Source organism: Podarcis erhardii, assembly GCF_964252035.2.
Source record: "Podarcis erhardii genome assembly, chromosome: Z".
NCBI lineage: Eukaryota > Metazoa > Chordata > Lepidosauria > Squamata > Lacertidae > Podarcis > Podarcis erhardii.
This window is the reverse complement of record NC_138504.1, coordinates 24,952,353-24,971,982: the sequence shown is the minus strand read 5'-3', so window position 1 is coordinate 24,971,982 and position 19,630 is coordinate 24,952,353. Positions and strand designations below refer to the sequence as shown.

The 19,630-nt window shown below is 41.7% G+C and overlaps 1 protein-coding gene and 1 long non-coding RNA gene across 4 annotated transcripts in view; one reads left to right on the top strand and one right to left on the bottom strand.

The window, feature by feature from the left end:
- The window catches only part of LOC309333642, a 29,007-nt gene extending 19,749 nt beyond the window's left edge, over positions 1 to 9,258 (bottom strand). Inside the window, exon 1 of the long non-coding RNA XR_014152630.1 lies at positions 9,193 to 9,258. This is a non-coding gene — a long non-coding RNA (uncharacterized lncRNA). The remainder of the gene's footprint in view (positions 1 to 9,192) is intronic.
- Positions 9,259 to 9,360: 102 nt separating this feature from the next.
- On the top strand, positions 9,361 to 19,076 carry VBP1 (VHL binding protein 1). 3 transcript variants are annotated; one of them, XM_081847290.1, is made up of 6 exons: positions 9,361 to 9,519; positions 11,320 to 11,444; positions 14,062 to 14,128; positions 14,291 to 14,389; positions 15,943 to 16,081; positions 18,159 to 19,076. In XM_081847290.1, the coding sequence occupies exons 1-6, from the start codon at positions 9,421 to 9,423 to the stop codon at positions 18,227 to 18,229; spliced, it is 600 nt and encodes a 199-aa protein (XP_081703416.1). In that variant the 5' UTR covers positions 9,361 to 9,420; the 3' UTR covers positions 18,230 to 19,076. The 3 variants fall into 3 exon arrangements, with proteins under 3 accessions (XP_081703416.1, XP_081703417.1, XP_081703418.1); XM_081847291.1 differs by lacking the exon at positions 9,361 to 9,519 and adding an exon at positions 9,687 to 9,887; XM_081847292.1 differs by lacking the exon at positions 9,361 to 9,519 and adding an exon at positions 10,668 to 11,002.
- The last annotated feature ends 554 nt before the right edge of the window (positions 19,077 to 19,630 follow it).

Below are 19,630 nucleotides of genomic sequence, written 5' to 3'. Positions count from 1 at the left end.
GATTGTCACTGTGGTATTAACAATATTTTCCCCTGTGAGTCAGTTTTTAAAAGTCTACTACACCTTATTCTCTGAGAAATGGTATTGGTGAGCATTATGAGCCGAATCCTTAATTCAGTGACCTCTTTGCTTCATCCGTCTCTTATCACAGCTAGGCAGCAGGAACCACAGCTTAAAGGCTAGATGTGAAGCTGTGGTTCCTGTTGCCTGGCTATGATAGACAGACTATATTCAGAAAAATAATGTTGAATGCAGCTGCAGAGTTAACTTATTTTAGAAAAAGAGGAAGTCTTGTGAATTTTTGTTTTGTTTTGAGAACAGATTATAGTAATACCTGCCACATTAATTGAATGACAAACAGCAAAATGTTTGAATGCTGCATGAATACCTAGCAACCCAAATTTTGTTTAGCTAATAAAATACAAGTTTATAGCCATTTGCACCTGCAGGAAATTTCTTTTAATGTACCATTATGATTAATCAGCCAATAGTTCTGTTGTGGTGAAGCCCACTAAACACCAAAATGATTCTAGACTTCAGTTTATCAAATAATTTCCCCTCAACTGATACAACAAATAGCATATTTAATTATCTGTAAAAGAATTAAAAACACAAGTACAATTAAAAATTGCAGGTTGTACAAGCATTGGTAAGACATTACTGAATAAATGCATTTAGCAATTTATTTTGAAAACAGGGTTTCTGCAAATGTTCTCATATTTTGTATTTCAAACGTTTCTCAGTTTATTTCATATTTGAAATATAGCTTAATGGAGTGTATTGTGTTTTTTATTTAAACTACTCAAAAATGTATTTTGCCCAGCTCTGCTTGTTCTTACTTAGATTGATTTTGATATGCTTTCCTTTTACAAAGTTGCAGTGTGAGAACATGGTGCATCTAGCCATCAAAAAAAGTACCGTAAATAAATTCCTGCCTCTTCTCCCCACCCCCAGCACTTACTTTGCTGAAGCACAGGGCTTGCTATGTTAACATTTTAATGATCCTTGACAGTATGTAAAACAGGAGGTGGTTGAGAGTCCTCCATTTTGTTAATGAAACAGGTTTTGGAAAATAAACTGGCACAAAGTGTCTTGGGTGTGTGTTTTCATATCTTTTTTTAAAGCAGTGTTTCATTTCAGCCTATGGTGCGGGTCAACCAGCAACACTTAAAAGCATTTATTGTTTTATTTGATGCCATTGGCACTGGGTGTTTAAGGATGATCAGCTATGGCTAATGAACCAAAGGGCTTTTCCAAAAGGGATACACTTTTTCATTAATGGTTCAGGTAGCCATGTCAAACCAGTAGAATAAAACGTTCCCCAAAATTAGTAGATTTAATCCTCTTGAGTAGGACCAGCTAAGAAGCTACCAAGAAGTGAATGGGCTGAAAGTCTGTGTGACCTTTCAGTTGAACCTATCAAATCTATTATTGTACTGTAACTTTTGGAATTAAGTAGTTGTTTCAATGTTTATGGTTGGCAATTCTGGTAAATTACTTACATTTTTCTTCAATTTAAGAACTGTCTTACCCTTTTAATTATCATTTATATAGCTCCACCAGTGACTAGTGCCTTACAGATCACAAGAGGACAGGTCCCTGACCCAATCCAAAATTTGTTACAGCAGAAATAGCATAGGCAGTAAAAAAGGATGCACTACGTGGTTGTTTCAGGTATATCTGCATATTTACAGGCTGTTACAGAATGACATAAAAGCTAGGAAGTTGTCTTCTTTTTTTTTTTAAATAATATTTATTAGAAATTTCCAATTACAAAAAATAAAATAAAAAGAACAAAACATCCCAATTTAAAATCTTATTTTCAGTAACATCTTTCCAGGACTTCCCCTCCCCTCCCCCTCTTGTATTCCAATTCTTACAAATGAATTCAGCAAATTCTTATCCCAGATTTTGAACTTATTATCATTAGCCCAGTTTTAAAAATATTTTCCCATCCCCTAAAATCGACCTGTTCCCTTCCGCGCGTTCCCTCCTTTAATATACAATACAGATTAAAATAATCAAATATAATTAATTAAAATAAAATTGTAAAATATAATTAAGATAATCAAATATAATTTTACACCCTTTGGATTCCAAATTTCCCTCCCCCCTTTCCCGGTTGCGTTCCCAATGTTCATCAACGTCTGATGTCTTCCTGGAGCTCCCACATCTATCTAGGCCATAGTCCTTTACCAGTCATCTTTAATTTCGAATGTCCAATCTTGGAAGGAGTCTATCTCAAAAAGGCCCATTTCTTCCATCCAGATTTTTATATTTAGGAGTAAAAACTCCAATTTTATTTCTTAGACTTTTCAAATCTGGATGTCCCAAATGTTCCCACTTCCAACTTTATCCAGTTCTTGTTGTTCTTGTTGTTCTTGTTAATCCCTCTCCTCCTTTTTTTTTCCTGCTCTCCTGCACAAATGTTCTAATTCCAAAAGCTTCTAATTCCTCTGCAGAGGCTCTGTTATTCAGGAACAAAACATTATGCCAAGTCCCTTCCATTCTTCAATAGATAAATCTATTGTCTCCTTTAGTGTGTAGACCTCTGTAGACAAAATAGTGTTCCATTCCTGCAGTTTCCCAGGAGATAAAAAGTTCTATTCAAGTTCCAAGCCAACAATACTTGTAATATCCCTCAGCTCCTCTAGGTGGATTGCAATAACTCAGTTCCCTTCCAGATCACGCCCACCAGTCAAAATAACTTGTTATTCCTTGTTTTAAGCAATTTGTATCCAATTTATAATAAATGTAACCGGCAAAGTCCTCGTAACAAAGTTCTCATTTTTGTTCTTCCGCTTTGACAGCTCTTTGACAGCTGTCAAAACCTCTCTTTCTCTTCTCCCGGCGCTCTCACAAATCGCTCCCAGGATTCGGGGGGGGGGTTGCTTTTTAATTCAATTCCACTTTTCTCCTCCAGCTCAGTCTTATAATTTTCCATCGCGAAGTTAGTAACCTTGTCAAAATAGGGTTGTGCTCGATCTTAGTTGTCAAATCCTTTACTTTAACTCCTCTACGATGGGGGGGGCTGACTTCCTTTTTGCGCCTCCCCCGCTCGCTCCGAATTTTTTAAAAAATTTATCCCCCTTTTTAGTCCAGGTTCCAATTACTCACGGGTTATTCTTTTAAGTCCAAATTTTCAATAGAAGAAGTCAGCGCTCTCCGTCGAATGGCATGTGGCTTCGCTCGGCAGGGGAAGCGGAGGACTCAAAGCACCACCACCCCCCTGTCACCCGTTCCGCAGCCTTTAAAAAGGCTCCTTCGCGGGTCGGGGGGGCGCAAAAGGTGCCAGCCGAGTCACCATGTCCATGGGTTTCAGCGCCCATGGTTTTTGAGGGTCCCCGCGTCGCCGGCGCGGTAGGACCCAGCCCCTGCCGAGCAGGCTCCCTCCGGAGCTCGGAGGGAGTCCGCCATTCGGCGATGGCGCCAACCCGGAAGTCCGCTAGGAAGTTGTCTTCAAGTTTTGCATACATATAATGAACCTAGCTATCAAAAACCAAAATACATCATCTCTCAATGCAAGCAGGTGAGTGTACACACCTTCCCCACCACATTGCCTAACTTCTTATTTTCTTGGCCTATGACACCTTGGTCGTGTATTCTAATTTTATGTTAAAGTAAAATTTAGAGCTTATACCTGCATTGTTTGCCTTGGAACCAACTGGAAATTTGTACTATATTAGAGTTGCTTTCTAAGTTTAGCTTTGTCTACTGGAAGCTATTCCCATGTACAAAATACATTCATTCTCATACCACATATCCATATATGAAATGAGGGCCTAGGCAGAAAAATGCATATAAACAAAGATTTAGGGTTTTAACTATCTCATCACTCATTTATTTTGCCATTAAAAGCCTCAAATTATGCCCCATTCATAATTGCATTCCTACTGGAATCGGTTTCACAGTACAGAAACTATTTTTATTGTGTTTGTGTGTGGCCCAACAACATAGTCAGAGCCGCCCCTAGGTCCCAGCTCACAAAGGACCAACGCCCGGCTGTAGTTATGTACAAAAGTCTTTATTGAAGTTCAGTTTCCATTTCAAAGCCGCAGCGTGCCGCTCTACGTCTTAAAGTCTAGACCGGCGAAGTTCCGTCTGACTCTCCTCCCCTTCCACACCAGTTTAAGACTCTAGCCTTGCTCCACCTCTTCCTTAGCTCCTTCCTCCTCTGGGCCCTCCTGCCCGCTGGGGTTTCATCCTTTCTGGACTCTTCTGACGCTGACCCCCCTGATTCTTGCCCCTCCTTCTGGCGGGCTTTAGGACCTGGTTCCCTATCCGGGCTACCTGCTGTGCCGCTCGCCTGTACATTTGAACTTGGCGCACGCGCCCAGCCGGCAACCTTCCTCTTGACCGTTCCCTCGCTCTCCGATGGAGGCGTGGCCAACCCTGACTCATCTTCTCTCGCTGGTGGTGAATACACTGGCCCTGATACCTGGGACTCCTCCCCCCCACTACGCTCTGGTGGGGAAGTTGGTCCTGATTTCCAACTGCTGCTCTGGGAGTCCCCGCTGGCCCCTTGCTTCTGGGGTGTCCCCCTTGGGGCCCCCCTTGCCCTGGCCATCGGCGCCCCCTTCTGTGAATCTTCCGATTCGCTGGAGAGGCTCATGGAATCTCTCGGGCTACTGTCATCTTCTCCTACGCTGCCCTCGGATTGCTCCCCCTCGCTCTCCATCTCCTCCCCTCCCTGCGCTCTTGCTGCGTCCCTGACAATTCTCATACCACATATCCATATATGAAATGAGGGCCTAGGCAGAAAAATGCATATAAACAAAGATTTAGGGTTTTAACTATCTCATCACTCATTTATTTTGCCATTAAAAGCCTCAAATTATGCCCCATTCATAATTGCATTCCTACTGGAATCGGTTTCACAGTACAGAAACTATTTTTATTGTGTTTGTGTGTGGCCCAACAACATAGTTCTCTGGGCAACTTAACAATGTCAAAAAACAATTGAAATAGTACTCTCATTTTGACTCAAGAAAATCACCATTTTATAGTTCAAATCAGGAAAAATAAATACATTAAATGGACAAAAGTACAAAGATTCACAAAATGTTTAGGGGTATGTGTACCCCTGCGTATCCCCAGAAAAAAAGCTCTGTGTGTGTGTGTGTGTGTGTGTGTGTGTGTGTGTGTGTGTGTGTAATATGCCCAGATTACATAGGGCTTTTAGATAATTTAGGCTATTGGAAAGATCTTCACTTGTATCTGAAAAGACCACAGTGATGGTGCCAAGTAAATCTCTCTGTAAAGGCTAGTCCATAACTAGGGTGCTGTCACTGCTGAAAATGCCATCTCTCACTTCACTTGGTTTCGTGAAACACCCAAAGCAGGGCCCAAGCTATGAAGTTAATAGTATGTATTAGCATCAATGATATGGTAAGCAAATTGTGTACATCAAATGTATATAGACTTGAAATTCCTATGGAACAAGAATGGATGTGTGAGAGAAGAGAGGTAGCCAGCTTGCAAACCACATATGTGGGTGGGTAGCTGGTTATGAATAGTACATGTTCTTGAACATGATACAATCCCCATCTTCTACTTCCTTCTTGTCTTATTTATTTAGTCAGTATACTGCCTTTCATCCAAAGGTCACAGGGCGGTTCACAACATAAAAATAGAAAATTAGAATTCAAAATACATAATACATGAAAAACAAACCAATAGCCCCCCCCCCAAAAAAACTTTTAAAACCCCTGGTTGAAGAGAAAATACCTAGTTGAGATATACGTTCCTGGCATCTAAAGATATGTAATGAAGGTGCCAGGTGATACTCTGTATAGAGAGCATTCACAAATGGGGAGCAAATCGCCTTGGCATGGATGCTGAAGTTGCCCAGAAACAGCAGTCTGGGAGTCCTCAATGCCAGCTCTGAGCTCAGGCGAGGAGACTGCTGGGCATTGAGGTGCTAAAAAGAGGAAGTGGACTCTGGTGCAAACTCTGGCTGATCTTAGCAGGGCTGGTTCTAGATTTGAGGGAGGCCCTCAATGAAATAACCTCATGGCCCTATTTCCATGTTCATGAGAGCTCTGGCAGGCTTACATCAGAGTAGCAGGGCCCTTGTCAGTCCTGGGCAGCTGGGGCTGGGAGACATATTCTCACAGTGGCCCAGAGTATTCCAAGGGGACATCATAAACAATAGAGTTGAGTGCAAGAGTTCTATGAGCATCACTCAGGTGGTCCACAGCATGGCTGTGAAGAACAGTGGGTGCAGCAGCTGCTCATTCTGAGAACCCAGCAATCCTCTGGCAAGGGGAGGGGACTTGAAAGAAATGAAGAGGATTAGGATCTTAAGCAAGAGGAAGTGATTTAAAAGGAGTGGGGAGGATTAAGAATACAGAAGAGCAGGAGGGAGAGATTTAAAAGGAGTGGAGAAGATTAGGAGCCAGGAAAACAAGTGAAAGGAAGCAAACATATCAAAATAGAAGCAATAAAATTAAAATTAAAATGCATATGGCATCTAACACAAATGTGTTACAATTGCTGCAATGGGCAGAAAAACTATTTTAAGTGGTCCACCAACACAGCAATTTTCAAGTTTGGGAATCACTGATACAGGGCTATTTTACATACGGTACTTGTTACACTATAAGCTTTTGTTGGCCAGAGACCACTCTCTGAGTCTCTGAGGAGTCTTCAGACCAATGCTCCATCTAAGCCTGGAGTTGGCAGTGGCTTATGATCTCAGGCTAAGGTTTGCTTGCTGGAATTTGTATAATATGTCACTAAACCACCTAACAACTGTGTATCACATTGTTTGATACTATTTTCCTTTCATTTATATAGTAAATAATGTAGAATGAGGCAACTGATATTATTATTTATTGAATTTATATATAGTGGTACCTCGGGTTAAATACTTAATTCATTCTGGAGGTCTGTTCTTAACCTGAAACTGTTCTTAACCTGAAGCACCACTTTAGCTAATGGGGCCTCCCGCTGCTGCCGCACCGCCACCGCACGATTTCTGTTCTCATTCTGAAATAGGTACTATTTCTGGGTTAGCGGAGTCTGTAACCTGAAGCGTATGTAACCTGAAGCTTATGTAACCCGAGGTACCACTGTACAGTTCTATACCCAGCGGTCTCAGGGCAGTTCACAGAATAAAATCAAAATATAAACCACAAAATACATAATCAAAATAAAAATAAAAACAACAACCCAGTAACCTCACCAACCCATATTTTAAAAGGGCATAGGATGTCATATGATAACACATGATAAAAAGTAACTAAGTAACTTCAATGTAACAAAAGGGGACACATGATAAAGAGTTAAACCAGGCATAGGCAAATTCTGCCCTCTAGATGTTTTGGGACTACAGTACAATTCCCATCATCCCTGACCACCTGTCCTGTTAGCTAGGGATGATGGGAGTTGTAGTGTGTAGTGGTTAAGAGCGGTAGTCTCGTAATCTGGTAAACCCGGTTCGCGTCTCCACTCCTCCACATGCAGCTGCTGGGTGACCTTGGGCTAGTCACACTTCTCTCAGCCTCACTCACCTCACAGAGTGTGTGTTATGAGGGAGGAAGGGAAAGGAGAATGTTAGCCGCTTTGAGACTCCCTAGGGTAGTGATAAAGGGGGACATCAAATCCAAACTCTTCTTCTTCTTCTATGCCTGAGTTAAACGCACAGCAGAGGATTAAGGATAAGAAGCCTTAGGTTGAAACTCCATATGCACTTACCTGAACCTAAGTCTCGTTGAACTCAATCAAACTTACTTCTGACTAGACATATCTATTAAAAATAGAGTTGAGATCTGTTTATCAAAATGCTCCCCCTCTTGTAGCTTGTATTTGCTATTTTTATATTTATAGTTTAATATAAATTTTAATATAGTTTAATATAAATTTTCAGAGTCACCTGAAAAGCTGTATAAAAATATCTTCTACATCTATGTTTAAAAGGGAAGGGCCATGGCTCAGTGGTAGAGCACCAGGTTCTCAGGTTCAAATCATGGCATCTCCAGGCAGGGCTAGCAATGTCACCAGCTGGAAACTTGGAGAGCTGCTGCCAGTCAGTGTGGACAGCATGGCTGTCAACCTTCCCTTTTTTGGTGGGAAATTCCCTTATTCCAGCACCGTTTCCCGCTGCTATCCTGGATTGTTAGATATCCCGTAGACTGTCCCTGGGACAGGTGAGGCTGCTGATTATTTTCGAGGCTGCTGATCCCTTACTTTCAATCTGAAAGTTGACAGCTATGTAAACGGACCAATGGTCTTACTTGGTATAAGGAAGTTTTTCTATGAAAGCCACCAGTGTGATATATCAGAGGTTGGTTCATAAGGGCTAAAGTGGCACTGCTCCGCCAACCTCAGTTCCTTTCCTTCTTACAACCAACCCAGGAGGTGGTGGAACTAAGTAGTTGTTACCTTCCTCTTTTTCAGTTTCAGCGCTGCCCTTGTAGAATTCAGTAGGGAGGTGGATGGGGCAAAACCAGAATCAATCGGCTCTACTGTCTTTGACTCTGGCTCCACCTCTTGTTGCCCTGCCTCCCTTTCCTCCCTACCATAATCAAGGGGCATTTGCCACCGCTAATGTGATGTAGTGATATTATGAGTTTGACCAAACTGCGGGAGACAGTGGAAGACAGAAGTGCCTGGTGTGCTCTGGTCCAGGGGGTCACGAAGAGTCGGACACGACTAAACGACTAAACAACAAACAAATGTGATGTAGTGGAAACTAGGATTCAAATCCCCACCAGCTCACTGCGCCTCTGACAGTCAACCTAACCTACCACACAGGGTTATTGCGCGGATAAAACGGGGAGTGGGAAAACCGAAGAGGATGAGACCCTTGGCGTCGTGGGTTTAAACCCCCCTTTGGGCGAAAGATTCCTGCAGTGGCAGCGCAGGGGATGAGGTTATTTGATCCTCGTGGTCCCTTCCAACTATTCTAGGACTCTATAATGATACATACATCATACTGAGCTCTTGGAAGGAAACGTCTGATATAAAATATTCGGGCATCCTTCATGGCGATCCTGTAACTGCAGTTCCCAGGATTCTTTGAGGGGGTGAAGCAATGGGCTTTAACAGTGTGTAAACAGCCTTGCTTCTATGCAATAATAATAACGATATCCAATCTTATTTATATGGTAAATCACGAAGGGGCTTTCGCTTTCTTAGGGGGGGGGGTATCTGCACATTATCACCACCATCTAACACCAACAATACAACCTTCACACCAAAAACGAGAATGGCAGGGCACGCTACCTCCCTTACCCTCGGGCAGTCAATCAAGACCTATCAGGCAGCAGTGAGACCCACCACTCCCCCTCCTCAGATCCCGCGCGCGCGACGTCTGGCCTACGGTTAGCTCAGTTTCGATGCCAGTCCGCATGCGCGAGGGAGGAAAAGCACGCCGGGCTCTGTTCCCCCCTCCCTCCCCATTCTTTTACTCCCTTCATGAAGATGGCGGCGGTCACCGTCGGCGAGGCAGTTTGCGGCGACGGACCAACGGGCGGGAGACGGGCGCACCTGGGCATCCCCGAGGCCATCTTCGTAGTAAGCAAAAATGTGGGCGCGGGGTGGGTGGGAAATGGGGAGCCACGCGGAGGGGGCGAGAGTGTACCTCGAGTACTGATGTGAACGTGGGGTGGGGGGTGGGGGTGTCCTGCGTGGTGTGCTGGTTGCGCATGCGCTTCACTTTTGACAGGGAGCGGGGTGGGGTGGGGTGGGGGCCTGCTCAAGAATGATGTCCTGGAGGCCGTCAGCCCCAAAGACCCTCTTTTCCGACCGGCGCCCTCCCCGCAGGGCAGGAGGCTCTGCGGCACCTGGCATTTAGGGGTAGACTGCCTGTTAGTAAGGAGGCCCTGATCCCTTCACGTGGCGGCGGCGGCGGCGACCTTCCCTGCAGTAACTGGCGTTTAAAGGTAGCCTATTGTTGTTGTTGTTATTATTATTATTATTAACGCGCAGGAAGCCCTGCCAGGTCAGCCGAAGACAGCAGCCTGTTTTTAGTTTAGGAAAAGATTGCCAGCAGGCGAGGCACGAATGCGAGGACTCCGCTGGTATTCAGAGGCAGGTTGGGTGTCACGCCTCTGGGGAAATAAATCCAGCAGGGAAAGATGGGGGCAAGAATGTGGGGGGGGGCAGCCTCTTCTGCTTTTTGCGCCCCACCCACTTCGGATTTCAAGAGTGATTGCCTTTTAATGCGAAGGTTCCGTGGTCTGTAATATACCGGTACTTACTGCATCCCGCCTTTCCTCTCAGCCTAAGACACTGCCCGTTGCTCTTCCCCCCCTCATCCCTATTCTTATAGCAACACTGCAAGGGAAGGTAGCTGAAGAGATACTGTCAGGTCCCAACAAGCTTCACGGTTGTGCTAGTCGTGCGAACTATAACTGCTATAATGTCATGGTTTAATAGGTCTGTGTACCATGGATTTGTCTTCTGTAAGAAGAGCCGAGCTGGCTCAGATCAAGTAAGAATTGCTTCCAAGTGACCAGGAAGTGGGGGCTTTTATACTGTAAACAAGGAGAGGGAATGAAATAGTGTAGTCAGTTCTGAGCACCATGGACTAATGGTCTGGCTCAATGTAAGGCTGCTCCTTATGCTTCTATGAGCGCCAGTGTGATGCAACAGAGACTGGTTTATTAGGCCATATGCTAACATTTTGCTACCAGTAGTTGAGTAGCCAATTATACACGGAAAGCAGTAATCTTCCCTTGCTATTGGCTCCCCCCCCCCAAAAAAAACCCTTGTAGTCTTTAAGTTTGCCTATCTTATGAATCTAATTCATTATGAAGAATAAGAGCCCTGCTAGATCAGATTGAACATTTCTCTAGACAGGCATTTGTTTGCTTTGAGTGGCCAGCTACATACGTCTGCATATTCCCAGGGGGGAGGGGGCTGGCTGCATAGCTGCCATTCCTTTCAGGCAACCTGTTTATGTGGGATTGATACTAAAAGGAGAAACTAACCTTGGACTCGCTTCCCAAACATTTTACTGCTTGACTATGCTGTTTATGCTTTTGAATGTAGAAGAGTAAGCAGAATTATTGTTATTTGTTCAATTTTAGTAGCCAGCTGACATATAAGAAGTCTCTAAGTGACTTAGGAAATTTAAAAGCAAAAAAAGGGTAGGCAAGCAAGTGGTTAGAAATGGTGAGGAGGGCCAGGGGACTCTCAGTAGTGGGTCTCATACTGGAGGAGGGTCTTTGGCTGGTGCTTGGCCATTCCTGTCCCCAATGTCAGCCCTGGAAGAAGTCAGAACAGGCCAGGCTTTGACCAACCAACTCTTCACATGGTTGTATGAATTGAAGCTTTGGGAGTTACTTATGTATAATATGTTTCTACTCGAAGGAAGATGTAGATTCCTTTATGAAACAGCCAGGAAACGAGACGGCAGACACCGTACTCAAGAAATTGGATGAACAGTATCAGAAATATAAATTTATGGAGCTTAACCTTGCCCAGAAGAAAAGAAGGTAGGTATTTTCTGTGGTGTCTGTTATAAGGATTATTCTAAAGTTCTAATGCTACTCCCCATGTCATCATGCAGACTGTTCTTTGGCTAAAATTTAATAAGCTACTACCCTTTAAGAAGCTAGACAGTTGTTGCTACAAGCTGATGCACTGGTAGGATACTAAAACAACTTGCAATGCTAGGACTGTGGTCCAACTTGTGAGGAATGTCTGCAAGGCACATAAAGTATTTGACATGTTTGCAGTTAATATTTTTCTGCTTTATATCATGACGTAAATGAGCTGGTTTTTACAGTAATGATGGGGCCACTGTATTAAATAATTAGGTATCTTCACCCACTGTTGCTTTTTGTCATGCATTATTTTGCTTGACTAGGAGTTAAAGTAAATCCAGGTGAAAAACTAGACAATGAGCCTGGCCCTACCATCGAACAAATTTTGATGGCAATAATTATTACTGGAATAGAAAAAAAGCAATCACATGTTTGCATTAATCAACAGAAGTGTTCATTCAAAAGAATAGGATCAAGTTTCCATATGCTATTGCATGTACAATCACATTGTATACTTCCGGGTTTCGCCGCGCATGCGCAGAAACGGTGCCTCATGTTGTGGACTTTTCGGGGTACGTAAGGACCCTCGGAACGAGTTAAGTATTAAGTGTACTGGTGTCCACCTAATTCTATTGCCTTCAGACACACCTAAGTTTGCATTAGAGATAAATTGAGTTTTGGGGGAAGAATTGTTAAATACTGGGGCTACTAGTACCATTGTTAGAAGTAAATGATCGCTTTCAATATTATTGCCCAGTTCTAACTCCATGACAAACTTATATGCAAATCACAAGATCACAATATAATCTATCACACTGCCTCCATGCTTTGTAAAGTGGGTATATTCTCTGGGTTGATCTCCCTCTATCATGCTGTTCAATATTAGCAATTCCCTCCGCCTTACAACTTGGACTAAACAAAGCTCTGAATAATTACATTTATGATGTAATTAGACAGGCAGGAGGTACCTCTGGCTAAGTAAATACCTGGTTTCAGAATCTGATTGTAATGGGTGTACAAATTTACATCGTTAACTCCCATATGTATGTTAAACCCCCCTGTAATGATAAACACTGCGGCAGGATATAGGGATTCCATGGATTCTATATAATTCTCTACATCTGTCCAGATAGTATTTACAGTAGTTTTTTTGTTTGTTTTGTTTTTTGACAAGGTGGTATGTAGACATTAATCAGCATTAAATATACTTTCAAAACTACAACCAAGACAGCAGTTGCAAATGGGTTACATGGAATCATGGCTGTTGTAGTTGCATTCAACTTTGTGGAGATGAAACATGCTAGACCCCCACTGACCCTACCACCTTTCATTGAGGGAGTGGTTCTCAGTGAGTGACATTTGTTTCCGTTAATCATTATGGAGTCATTGTGCCATGTTTCTTGAAGCAGAATAATATCAAATTGCACAAAATAGTTCATCAGTTGTCTATTACTCTGCCTTGAATGACAGCCTGCTATGTTCCATGACATCAGTTTTAGCCCCAACTTCTTTAAGGCTCTGGCCTTTTGGTTCTACTTTGTCCAGGTAACCCAATTTCATCTTTAAAAATGCTTCCATTCCTCTTATCAGTGGGAACCCATTCAGTGGTGTTGGTATACTTTTTGATTCTCGGGAGAGGACTACCTATTTCATTTGGAACTAATTTCCAGTAGCTCAGCCAGGAATTTGTAGTCACACCATCAGGATTGTCCCTAACCATATCATATTCCAAGGGGGGTTGAGTTTGCAGTTTGCATCTATACATTTAAAAGTTTATCTGGTAGTCCTCTTTTTAACTATATATTTTGGAGAAACAGTTTGTGGGCAAAAGGTTTGATTGTCAGTTGTTTCACCAACGTTTTGTTGTCCATGCTGTTGTATTTGGGTCAATCTGGACTGAAACTTAGCTAGTTTGGTGAGAATGCCATTTTGCTCTTTATCTGGTAGGTTAATAAAATTACTTAGCAAATCCTCTTTTTCTGGGACTATCCAGTCTGCTAAATCTGGAGGGTAATTTTTATTCAGAACTGCTGTAGATTGATTAGACCTCTTGAATTTTCCTTGTATAATCTCTGGAGTTTCTGATAATAATTCTTCACATTGACTGTGATCTTCTTCAGCAATAGGACAAATGTCAGCTTTAGTTGAGGTGACTTTGTTCCTCCTGATCGCCCTTTTAGGTACAAAAATAGCTTACGTGATGTGTCTTCAAAATGCTGATAAGGGAAGACTCCTTTCCTGGCTAAATGAGCCTTCTTTTTCATGATTATAGCTGGAATTCTACGGGTGCTGAAAGTTAGAAGAGTTATCTTGCAACATCCATCGTTAAAGAACCCCTTGGTTAATTTTAATTCAATATTTCCAGCATCACAACTGAGGCGTAAGTTCAAATGTAGGCTGACTCCCAATAAGGCAAGGGTCCCTTATATGGAAATATCTGTAGAACAACCTCACATGCTGGACTGAGTGTTTCTGCCCTACCTCCAAACCCCAATTATATATAAAGCAGATTAGATTGGTTAGTAAGTGTAGCAGAAATAATATTTTATATCTGTTTTATTCACAGGTTAAAAAATCAAATTCCTGAAATTAAGCAGACATTAGAAATCTTAAAACACATGCAGAAGAAAAAGGTAAATACCTTTTACAATGTGGTGGGTATTTATCTTATCTACAATGCTACATCAATAGTTATCACAAATCAATCTTTATTTGGCTGTAGAAAATTATTGATAATGACTAATTTTGACATAAGTGCTCTAGCCATGTTCATTTGTCATCTCTCCTTTCGGTAGGAATCCACAAAACTGATGGAAACCAGATTTTTATTGGCAGATAACCTCTACTGTAAAGCTTCTGTTCCTCCTACAGATAAAGTTTGTCTTTGGTTGGGGGTAAGTAAAAACATGTTCACACTTACTAAGCATCTATTTTCAGCCACAAACATGGCTGAAAGGCAACATGAGTTCTGAATATTACATTAACATTTCATGATGTTATTTGGCCACGCAGCTTGGTATGAACCTCCCCCCCCCCAATGGAAATCATTACCCATTTCCAATCTCTGGAATTTTTTGGAACAGCAGGGACAAAAGCCTCTTAGCAACATTGCAAAAGAATACATATCAACCCAGATCTTGAAAGGTGCAACAATGGGCACAGTTCAGCTGATCCTTCAGACTATGGAAATGAACTGGGTTCTCCTCTTCCTTTGCCCTAATGATCCATTTCATCTTTTCTGTTCAGTATTAACCACCGTTTGCTGTGCTGTCCAAATATAGGCTTTGGCTTATACTTGCATGAATTGGAGGCTCCTCTGAATTCATTCATTGTGCATTGTTTCAGGTGGTGCTTTAAGTTGCATGTGCTTAAAGTTAGCATGTGAGCCTAAGGCTCCACATGAGTTATTCTCAATAACCCAAACTGGGTCTGGAAAACCTGTTATTGGACTACAGTGTTCCCAGTATCTCTAACCATTGACCATGTTGGTTGGGTCTGATGGGAGTCCCAACAACATCTGCAGAGCCAGAGGCTCCTCATTTCTGACCTAAACAATCATTTAAATGGTTTTCTGAACTGTACTTAACAGTAAAATAACAAGTGATGAATTGCTTGCCTGGATTAAATAAGAAACATGGAGTCTGCTAAACACCTTGCTTTACCCCAAATCTGAAACATCCAACAAAGGAGCACATAATCCCAGATGAAATTGGCAGGGAATGTCTGGCACTCCTGCAGCAGAATATTTACAAAATATGTTTAAATCGCAACAGTTTCTGATTGGTTAATTTTATCTGCTTTTTGTAAAATTGAGTTCCCACAATGATCTTTTCCCAGACCAGTACTATTTAAGTTGTTTTAAATTATCTGCAGTTGGAGGTGAGCAGCGAGCGAGCAAAATTTTTGAATGACACCAGGCTTTTCAGGAGATCCAAAAGTGTCTCTCCAAACCTCTTAAATGGGCAACAAATGCAGCAGATAGCTACAGTGTAAATAAGTGTAAAAAAATGGCACATGAGCTTCACATACTGTTTTTGAACTGGTTGCAAACAGTACTACCTGTAATATTTATAGCTACATCTGCCTGCCTGCCTGCCTGCCTGCCTGCCTGCCTGCCTGCCTGCCTGCCTATCTATCTATCTATCTATCTATCTATCTATCTATCTATCTATCTATCTATCTATGATCTAGCTATGCTATGCTTATGCTATTGCTTCTGTATTCAACTTCCATATTCAATGTCCAAGACCAGTCTTTTAACTATAATGTGTCAAGGGCTTTGCTTAATTTGCTGTTTTAAATGTGTTTTAAGATAATTGTCACTATCAGAAAGGGTAAAACCAACTTAGGCTCTTGAAGGTGAATTTGTAGTCAGTCATTCATTCATTTTAACACTACTTAATTTCAAAAGCCATTGAAGGTTCCTCAACATAAATGTTGTTCTTAGGCCAACGTAATGCTGGAATATGACATTGATGAAGCCCAGGCATTGCTAGAAAAGAATCTCTTCACAGCCACAAGAAACCTTGAGTCTCTCGAGGAAGATCTGGATTTTCTTAGGGATCAGTTCACTACTACAGAAGTCAGTATCCTTTTAAAAAGAGAATTGAATTCCTGTTTCACAATGTTTCACAATGTTATGTCCTCTATTTCTTAGTATTCATCCACTTTCTTTGAACGAATCTGCTTGTGGAAACAATTCAGGTCAAGGAATAGTGAATCCAGTAGCAGATGCAGGTGTTTATTGCATTTCCCCAGTTTGTTCAGTCTAGATACCACTTGCTGTGAAAAGATACAATATCCTCAGTTATCACTGATATACAACAGTCGCTGTGAGCAGTGACTCCAGGACAGTTGATGAGGTTCAAGGTTCTTCCCTCCAGTACAAAACGTTTTTCATGCTGAGGGCCACATTGTCCCCTCTGGTGTCCAAAGTGTAAAAGTGGACTTTTTTAAAGGACAAAGCGGGGCAGTTAGGGTTATAAAAGACTTTTAGGATCACAGGAACCACCCATGGCAGTGGTCAATAAATAAGAAAATAGTTTTTTTAAAAAAAATAATTTTCATCACTTTCTTCAAAAGAAGGTGATCTTGGAGTGTCACAAAAGAAAATTGTTTAGCATCACAGTGAGGAACCGGTTAGAGCAAAGTATACCGTATTTTTCTCTCAATAAGACACACCCGACCATAAGACACACCTAGTTTTAGAGGAGGAGAACAAGAAAAAAAAATTCTCTCCCTCTCTGCTCAGCGCCTCTCTAGCAAAGCGGGAGGAGAAATGGAAGGGGCTCCATTTCTCCTCTCGCTTTGCTGAAGGGGCGCTGCCCAGAGAGGGAAAGCTGTGCAGTGCCTATCCAGCGAAGTGAAGCCAGGAGAGCAAGAGGGATCGGTGCGCACCGATCCCTCTTGCGCTCCTGGCTTCAGCGAAAGCTGCGCAGCCTGCATTCGTTCCATAAGACGCACACACATTTCACCTTACTTTTTAGGAGGGGAAAAGTGAGTCTTATAGAGCGAAAAATACAGTAAACATTTGTGAGGAGACTTTGGAGGGCTCAAAAACATCACAGTGGGAGACATATAGAGTAGTAGAAAAAAGATTTGCACTGTCTAAAAAATGTTTTGGAGGGAAAATAAATCAAATTTTGGGGTGTGGCTTTGGGGGCTGAATTTTGACTCAAGGCTCCTTCTCCAGAGGAAGAGCAGAGAAGGAGCTAGAGGTGAGCAATACTCCTGAGTAATCAAGTTTGTTTAGGCTCTTCTTTGGAAAAGAAAACCTCAAAAAAGAACAAACTTTCTTACGATTTTTATGCAAAGGTTTTCATAGACAATTTCTGGAAGTCTAAAATGCACTGGATTATTCAGTACATTTGTTAGCACCTTTTCCTGCCTTTGTTCTCCCTTAATCTTGTTGCACTGTTGTTAAAATCAAAGGTTTATCTAGCTTCGAACTGAGGACAGGATACTTCTCATTCAAATTGTGATAAGCTGGTTGTCTACCATGCAGCAGAGAGAGTTTTAGCCACACATCTGCATCCAGTCAGAAAAACCAGAGAAGCAGAGAGTAAGAATTTTTTTTTTTAACCACTTCTAAAAACATAGGCAAGTGGTTATTTGCCAGCCTTTCCAAAATTACAAGTTGATAAGTGTTCTGGTCATCTGCAGGTAAATACAGTCTAGTCATTGAGAGCCATCTTATTCTTTCCACAAGCATGTGCTCAGGTGCTTAACCAAGTGAAGTTGTGCTGTTAATGAGCTGGCTGCAGTCATTTCCCATGGTTTAAAAATGGAGTTGTGATCATGGAAAACGCTGCCTGTTGTCCAGCCAGGTGTCACAAGAGTGTGTGCAGGGCAAGTTATTGGCAATTTGAGAAAGCTAGTATTGTTGCAGGTATTCGGGAATAAAAACCTTTATGATCAAGCTCATCCTAAGGAAACTGTAGGGCTTTTTCTTGCTGGCCCTGCAGAGTGTTATTTGTGATCTGTTTTCAGAGCACAGACTTACATATTTCAGATGAACAGATTAGGAATTGGTTATGAGAACAGCACTGTCTAGTATTCAGGAATCAAACTGCTTGTGCTAATTATGGGAAGAAGATAAAACCCAGGGAGAGGAGCATCTGCTTTCACCTTACAGCACAATAATTTCCTTAACTGTGTTTTCAGATATGGCTAGAGTTTATAATTGGGACGTAAAGCGAAGAAACAAGGATGACCCTTCCAAAAGCAAAGCATAGTTATTAATAGGATTCATTAGTTCTGTTATATTAAATGTGTTCTCAACTTTAATCTTAGTTAGCAGACATCTTTTTAAAAATTGGTTTGCAAGCCCAGTTTGGTTCTGTGCATGTTCTATTATTGCTGCTTTGGAACATGAGCCATAAAGGATTTTGGTTCTTCCAACATAATCTGTCATAGGAAAATGCTGGCTACAAGACTTGACTGAAAATCTGAAGTGCATTATAGGAATTGTCTTTTGCAAAGGGTTGTTTGTATATCTGAGTATTGAGGTATATCAAAATTTGGTGTGGGGAAGGTATGGCAGCAATATGGGGAACAGTCCGTTGTAATCCTGCCTCTAGCTGCTTTAGCTATCCTCTAAACACTTCACACACACGAGCTCATGTTTAGCTCTTGAGGAAACAAATAATTTAATGCACAATGCAATCTGTATGTGATCTTACTCAGTACTGTATTCACATAAATATCTCATCCCAAGTCTGTAAAACTGGAGGGATCCAGGAGCAAATGGCCTACTATACACAATCACTGCATTTGCCATCTGTTTTAATTCAGATGATTGCAAAGATACTTGGTGGAACCTGCATTTAAACATGGATGGTGTATTTGAGCCCAGCTTCAGTTGGTTAACAGGCTTAGTGTTATTCCCTTTTTACTTCATATGAAGCTTTGCTAAAGTCTTGCCTCGGCGTCTTCCTTTTTATTTGAAACCATGATGCACATTTTAAGGTCAAAAAAGTGCTGTACTTACACTGCCGAATAGGTGGCAGTGCAGGTTTTATTTTAAAATGAAAAGCAAATGTTAACTGTGCTTTAATTTCTTCTAATAAACATCACTTCTAATGTTTTTGTACTTTTATTTCATTATATGTATTTTTATATTTTTGGGAAGCCACCCAACACCACCACCACTACTACTACTACTACTACTACTTCTTCTTCTTCGTCTTCTTCTTCTTCTTCTTCTTCTTCTTCTTCTTCTTCTTCTTCTTCTTCTTCTTCAACACTGAAACTTGAAAGACTTATAGCAGAAACCTCTAGCGCCTGTTCCTTTCAGCAAATGGGCACCAAAACTTTTGAAATAATTGTTAATGTAAATGTTGACGATGATGGTGGAATGGTAAATAGAGATTTCAAGTTTACCCAGTGTTGGAGGTGGCATCCCAAAGTGCTATACCAGGGGTCAGCAAACTTTTTCAGCAGGGGGCCGGTCCACTGTCTCTCAGACCTTGTGGGGAGCCGGACTATATTTTGAAGAAAAAAATGAACAAATTCCTATGCCCCACAAATAACCCAGAGATGCATTTTAAATAAAAGGACATATTCTACTCATGTAAAAACACGCTGATTCCCAGACGGTTCGCAGGCCAGATTGAGAAGGCGATTGGGCCGGATCC

Excerpts from the sequence above, each read along its gene's own strand:
- VBP1 (XM_081847290.1), top strand. The coding sequence starts at position 9,421 with ATGAAGATGGCGGCGGTCACCGTCGGCGAGGCAGTTTGCGGCGACGGA. Across the intron at positions 9,520-11,319 it reads TCCCCGAGGCCATCTTCGTA|GAAGATGTAGATTCCTTTAT; the intron begins GTAAGCAAAAAT and ends TTCTACTCGAAG. Across the intron at positions 16,082-18,158 it reads GTTCACTACTACAGAAGTCA|ATATGGCTAGAGTTTATAAT; the intron begins GTATCCTTTTAA and ends CTGTGTTTTCAG.